The 6,576-nt window shown below is 48.2% G+C and overlaps 1 protein-coding gene across 1 annotated transcript in view; it reads left to right on the top strand.

The window, feature by feature from the left end:
• Positions 1-2,197: 2,197 nt before the first annotated feature.
• Positions 2,198-6,576, top strand: part of LOC149325446 (solute carrier family 41 member 3-like) — a 78,455-nt gene continuing 74,076 nt past the window's right edge. The window contains exon 1 of the mRNA XM_089564289.1: positions 2,198-2,497. Coding sequence (XP_089420415.1) covers positions 2,198-2,497 — 300 coding nt within the window. The remainder of the gene's footprint in view (positions 2,498-6,576) is intronic.

The raw sequence follows: 6,576 nt of genomic DNA, 5'->3' as shown, positions 1-6,576 counted from the left end.
ACCTCGCACCGTCGCTGTGGTTGTGCGCCTCCAAATCACGTGATACATGACGTCACACCACGTGACACTATGACGTCACGACAGTGGAGAAACGGGGGCCCACCTCGCGCCGTCGCTGTGGTTGTGCGCCTCCAAATTACGCGACACGATGATGCTTCGCATTCTCCAGGCTTAACCAAGTTAAGCCTCAGCCATTTTTTTTTAACATTCTAACCTTGGGTCTGTTTTCTACGGTTTGTGTTTAATGTCATAGTTGTAAGTTTACGTTTTGTTGTGCTCACACTCGTTTCTTTCGCTTTTTCATGTATTCGACTGCGTTGACACGATTTCTCTTTTTCTTTGTTACATTGCTTTCTTGTTGTCAGTAGGAAAATAAATGTTTTGTTTATTAACCTCGCTTACCTGGTTTCCTTCGTTACAGCCAACTCACCGACACATTTCCACCCCGCATGGGCTTATGGGCCATAAAAAATTAACGTTGTTCATTCTTCGCTTTTGAATAAACATGTTATGTTATGGATCAATACCGACTCGCCCAAATTTCCTCCCTGGTGAATGAACAGGTTAGGTGCAAAGCGACCCCTTCGTCACTACGACATGTCTTGCGGCAGCAGTTTGTGGAGCAGTTTGTAGACAGGTACTAAAAAAAATAAGACAGGCAATTCTTTTAAAATGTTTAACTTTCAATATATAATTTACGCCGCAATATCCTCTGTGCGTTGCACATTCGGCTCCGTGAAGAAGAAAACCTTGTCAATCACGACGGCCCGGCGCCTCTTTCACCTGGCCACAATGTCGTAATCCGGTATTAAAATTTGTTACGAGGTCTTTTCATGTGTTGTGTTATATCTGTTGGTTTCTTGTTTGGGTTACCTTTTATTCTTTTGTACTGTATTTATTGCCCCAGTCGCATATTCTCTCGATCCTCATTTGACGATGTTTGTTCTTCTGTGAACAGCAGCAGCACCCTAGAGTGCGCTGGAGATAGAAAATTCTGGTGCGCACGTGAGAATGCGATAGAAGAAGAGGCAGAAGAATAGAAGCGCTTGCTGCCAAGAGGCCTGCTAGAGCATCTGTCTCCGAAAAAAGTAAGCGTCGCCCCCTTCATGGCAGCCGTGATCACAGACGGAAGTCGCGTAGAACAGGGAGTGGCAGTTATAGGGTGGCCGCACGAGCTTGGGAGCTAGTGCTCAGACATTATACCTTGATACGTGGCCGAGCTGAGCATATTAGAGAGCACTGTTTGAGGGGGGGGGGGGGGGGGGGGGAGGCACCCCGTAGGTCTGTTGCTGCTACTCTCCGCAGCTGGGGACGGTAAAAAGTTCATTAGGTTCCAGTTCTGTTTCGGCCCGCCTTCTGAACAGCACGTCACTGTTAAGGCTTTTTTCAGGCCACGCTTAACAGGTCAAAGCCCGGGCTGAACGTGAAGTTGGAGGCTACAGGAAGGGCGGTGCATGTTGTACCGCAGCCGGTTAAGGGTGCCGGTAGAGGCTGGCTGAAATGTGCTGAGATGATTGGTGTGTGGTCAACGAGATTTCAGCAGGGGAATAACAATGCAACGGGAGAGTTAAGCGTTCTTCAAATGGATGGAGGTCGCTTCACTTCAACACGCCTTTTATTAAGGCATGATGCTCCTTCAACTGTTAGTAGGGAGGACTTGACGGCAAGGAGGTCAGCGACAAGGGCGAGAACAAGGCACGACATGTATTACGCAGTTGTCTAAAAAACCTTCAACGCGACCGCGAAACATGACCTGGAGTACACCAGCTGCACGCCGTCTTTACTACCACCTTACCGGTGTTAAAGGCATGGAATGAGCCCATCAGCCTGCTGGCGCAACGTACAGCCACATAAAACTAGAGCTTGCATGACTAGTGCACCTGAGTGTCACAGAAAGAGAAGCGCAAAGAAGTGAAATAGCTCGCTGTACGTGCCTCTTTTCCATTTATCTTGTTGCGACCGATACCGCAGTGGTGTGGGAGCGGCCACAGTTATGTTTAGGTGAGATAGTGGGTACCATAGCACATCGGAAGGAGCGCGCAGACAGGACAACAGTAAACGGTAAACATTACAGTAAACACCACTCGTGCCGCGGTTCAAAATTCCTTCACTGCGCGCTGGTGGGCACTTCTCTTTCGCGTATGGTCTTCCCCGCTTATTCAACGCTTGATTTCACTTCATTTTTGCTGAAGTGCGCATGGTTGAGGAAGCCATCCCGCAATCTTGGCTCCCAACAAGTGCGGAGGGGAGCCGCATATCCAAGAGCGACGACGAGCGGGCGGTGGCGACTCCGCTGTCCTCGCTAGTCTCGTCGCAGCCGGTCGCCGAGGTGCCTTCGCCGGTCTCGGACGCCTGTGTTGGCACCGCTGGCGTGGACAGCGGCATCGACCCTTCGTTGGGCACCCACCTGACCACCACCGCAGCGCAGGTATTCGTGCCGTTCCTGCTGGCTGGTGTTGGCTCCACCTTTGCAGGATTGCTGCTCGACGTGGTCAAGGTACGCGTTCAATGACGTCCTCCTGGAGGGCTCATGCATGACCTGCACGGGATGTGGAGGCGCTTTTTCGTTACGCTGCAACAGAATAAGAAACAGAAGTAGCTTTGGCGGCACACTGCTTGGCTAGCTTTAGCAAATGTGTGGCACCATTGTTGTCGCTATCAGCCACAGCGCCTGCTTTCGCCTTTTGCAGCTAAGGTTTGATGCAAGTGGTAGCCTTATATCAATCACTTTCGAGTAATCAGCTCAAATGATGAGCCACATCAGACCAAGTATTGTACAATGTTACTTGTTAATGAAAACTGCCCAAGACTCCAAGCAGTGGAGCTTGGGCCGCATGTTCGTCTATGTCGCGACTGAAGGACATTAGCTACAGCAAAGTGTTCGTACGAAGACTAAAGCACAAACTTTTTCTGAATATTATTTTTGTTTCTCGTTGGCATACCCCGAAATGACGAGCGGTTGGTAGCTTCCAATATATTCGTACGCTGGCATTCCCGCACATATTTTCTCCTTTGTAAGGAAGGGTGCCCTCGCAAGAAACGGGTGTCTGCCTGCATACCATGCTGTAGACCTTTGGAATGAGGACGGAAGGCATTATAGACATCGCAGTGTTGTTCCTCTTTGGTACGAGAGCAATTAGTGCTCTAAAAAATTTAGAACCTCCTGGACTTGATACGCTTTCGGCGTGCAGGTGGCTGAGGGGGTTCGGCATAGAACCATTGACATTGGATGCACGAGGAGGCTGTTACTGCAGGAAGCTATTCGTGCTTAATCGAGCTCAGCTCGTTGTTGGTCGTGAAACGGGAGATTTTGAAAACTTGTTGAACGTCTTGCTACTATCAAGCTAACCGCTGCTCAGCGTCAGGGGCGGCTGTCGCTGTGGGCGTATAGTTAACGGGCTTGGCGAAGGAACAGAATTTGATTATGAAGACATGCACTTTATAAAGCGCAACGCAAACAAAAAAAGGCTGGAGGTGGAATTTTCTGAAGTGAAAAAGCTCGCCGTCACCTGGGTTGCACATTTAAACGAGGAAGATAAAAACCACATGTGTGACCATGCCCGTGCTGCAATGACTACAGAGTCCCGCACTTCGTTTGGAATTGCTAATCACTCATGGCATGCCACGTGGTTAAGGTAACCAGGCTCTTATTTCGGCATTTTTGAACCACGCGCGATTCACTGGGGAGGTAACCTCTAAACCACACAGGCTTCAAAAAAAAGAAATTGATCGATGCTAATGAATAACTCATGGCCATAAGTGCGGGCGGAGCAGATGGAGTATGCCTGGCACAGATACTGAGGCACCCCGTCGCGTTCTTTTTAATTGGAATTAGGCACTGCCGAACCGTTCATTTCAAGACTTCAGTGAGAATAACAGAGACATCCTTGATGCGTGATGAGCGCACAGTTTTATCAGGCGACGTTGTTATTGAAAGAACCTTTGAATTTTCACGTGTATACCCACCCACAGTGTATCCGTGCGCCTGTTTACCCAGCGACTTGCTTAATATACCTCGTGGCAGAGCTCGTCGGCCCCGGAAATGATGAAATCTTGAAAATCAAAACCAATGCTTGTGAGGCCACTCCAGTTATTGTTCCCCTTGCTGAGAGGTTTACTGGGGATCTCAAAAGAATTTTCAATTCCCCTCAGCGCACTAAACGCTTTGTCGTGTGTTTCTTCTTTTCGTGTGTTTTCTGTGGGCTGTGGCGAATTGAAGCATATACAACCAACTAGCCGAGCAGTTCATCATGATTTGAGTAGAATACACACTGATAACAGTGGCCACCTTTGTCTACGATGGGCACAACGCGCTCCACCTTGACGGAAAATGCAGCCGTATTATCGCGCTTTTGTGACGAGATGCTTCCTTTCAACCACCAAAAAGCGGAAGATGGTTCAGTGAGGTGCCCCTACGCCCTGGTCACTTCTCCTTGCTGCTGTGGTCGCCGAATTCTAAACCCTTGTAGCTGTGAGCGCCGTGACATATCCACGAAAGCTGTGTCTTTTCCCTACGGCAATTACTCCGAAAGCTTTACCCCGAAGCAAATATATGATTAGCAATTAGCTAGGAGCCATCAGCACTGACAACTTAGTACTTGTGTAAGGTAATGAAATATATGTTGCTAAGAACGTGGGCCGAGGGTAGCAGTGAGCGCTTCGAAAATATAGGAGCCAGATACCAAGGACGGGAATTTTTTATCATCTTCGTATCAAACCTCCTGCCCTCCAGAATTGTTAAGCTAGGATAAGGAATGACCAAAACCCCGCGCACACAGACGTCTGCATGTTTCGTTCATGCAATTAGTGAAAATTCTTACATTTTCTTGTTTGAAAGCGACAACCACGAGCAAAAATACTTCCAGTTAATGTTGCGCCAAGCTATTTTTATGTTGTGTTCTTCTACTGTCTTCAAACTTCTTGTGCTCAATTTTACAGTTTACAGAACTCAGTAACATGTAGCGTAAATGTTCTAGGCACGTCTCTTTCGCACTTGCGAGAGATGAGGCTATACATATTTTTATATACCGATGCGATCGCCAATATTTAAAAGAAGGTATATACTTCTAGTATGGAACATCGCACGCATGCAACACTTCTGTATCATATTTTAGACAGCAAATCACTGAAAATGCAAGCTGATCGTGTCATTTCATCAGGAGCCCAAACAACTCTCATGCATTAATTGACGCAACGCAGTCAAGCAAGTCATAATCATTCAGTCCTGTTGCAGTTGCTAGGAAAAGAACTGAATTCAGAATGGAACACATTGTTTTTCTACCACCAACCATACGATTATCCGAAACGCGCATCTGACACCTCCCGCAAAGCGCCGTAAGGCACATTTTTGGCTGCTCTAGGCATCCACTGCCAACGGCGTGTAATACCTTACAGTGAGTGCAAGTGACTCTAATACTCTACTGTCGGCCTGTGATGCAAGCGGAGCAGCTCACGCATTTCCTACGGAGACCCAGTTCTTCGCGTGCCTCACGCTCCTCGTTGACCTCATGATGTCTGTCCAAAGGCAGTTATGCCAGAGCCAACAAGTGGAACTGTGGCTAGTCTGGCAAAAGCAGTGCGCACGTAGCAGGCGAGAACGTAGCAGGAGGATGAATAGTACTATTGTGAGACATTCCAGCGGCTGAAAAGACAGGAACGAAGGAATACAAGACAGGACGAACGCCGGACTTCAACTGAGGTTTCTTTCACAAACAGCTATAATATACAAACGGGGGTGCAAAGAAAAGTAATCCGTGACAAGATAAACCCATAATCCAAAAAAAAATGCAGAAGGCGGCTGTGCCATGCTACACATGTTTGCCACAGCGGCGCACCTTCTATTTATCGGCTACCTGGCTGAATCAGCCCGTTTGCCTTCAAATAATCTATTTATTTTTTGCCTAGCGCCACAGAAGGGCTGCTGACGCAGTTTTCTTTATCATTGATAATGCTGAACGCTTCAAAAATTTCTCGGCTCTTTTGAGTCTTACGCATCACACTTACGCATCACACTTGTTCTAAAAATGCCTTGCATTATGGTTTATGTGAGCAACCCCGAATATACAACACGCACACCACACTTGTCGCCGACCTTCTTGAGGCGGTATGAAACCTGATGCCAGTTGGGCACAACGACAGGTCGCTGTTTGGTACGTGCGTTTTCGCTTGGCTTGCACCGCCCACCAGATTTCACCTCGCGAATCTGGGTTTCCCAAGAGAAATGGTGGCATCAGTGGTGGAAACCCAGATTCGCGAAGTGAAATCTGGTGGGCGGTGCAAGCCAAGCGAAAACGCATGTACGAAACAGCGACCTGTCGTTGTGCCCTACTGGCATCAGGTCTCATACCGCCTCAAGAAGGACGGCGACAAGTGTGGTGTGCGTGTTGTATTTTCGGTCCCGTAAAAGCTGGGGCGCATGTGCTGCCTGGTGAATAATGCCAAAAGGACGCCTATGTGCAAAATTAAGCACATCAAGCCTCTTGTTGAATGTGGAGTTGGTGTGGTATACAGCATACCCTCTCCTGTGGCAGACGGTACATCGGACAGACGGGACGCTGCCTCAACTAACACTTGCTA

Source organism: Amblyomma mixtum, chromosome 10 (assembly GCF_055824585.1).
Source record: "Amblyomma mixtum isolate Tamu chromosome 10, ASM5582458v1, whole genome shotgun sequence".
Classification (NCBI taxonomy): Eukaryota; Metazoa; Arthropoda; class Arachnida; order Ixodida; family Ixodidae; genus Amblyomma; species Amblyomma mixtum.
The sequence above is the reverse complement of the archived record's forward strand: the minus strand, read 5'-3'. Positions and strand labels throughout refer to the sequence as shown.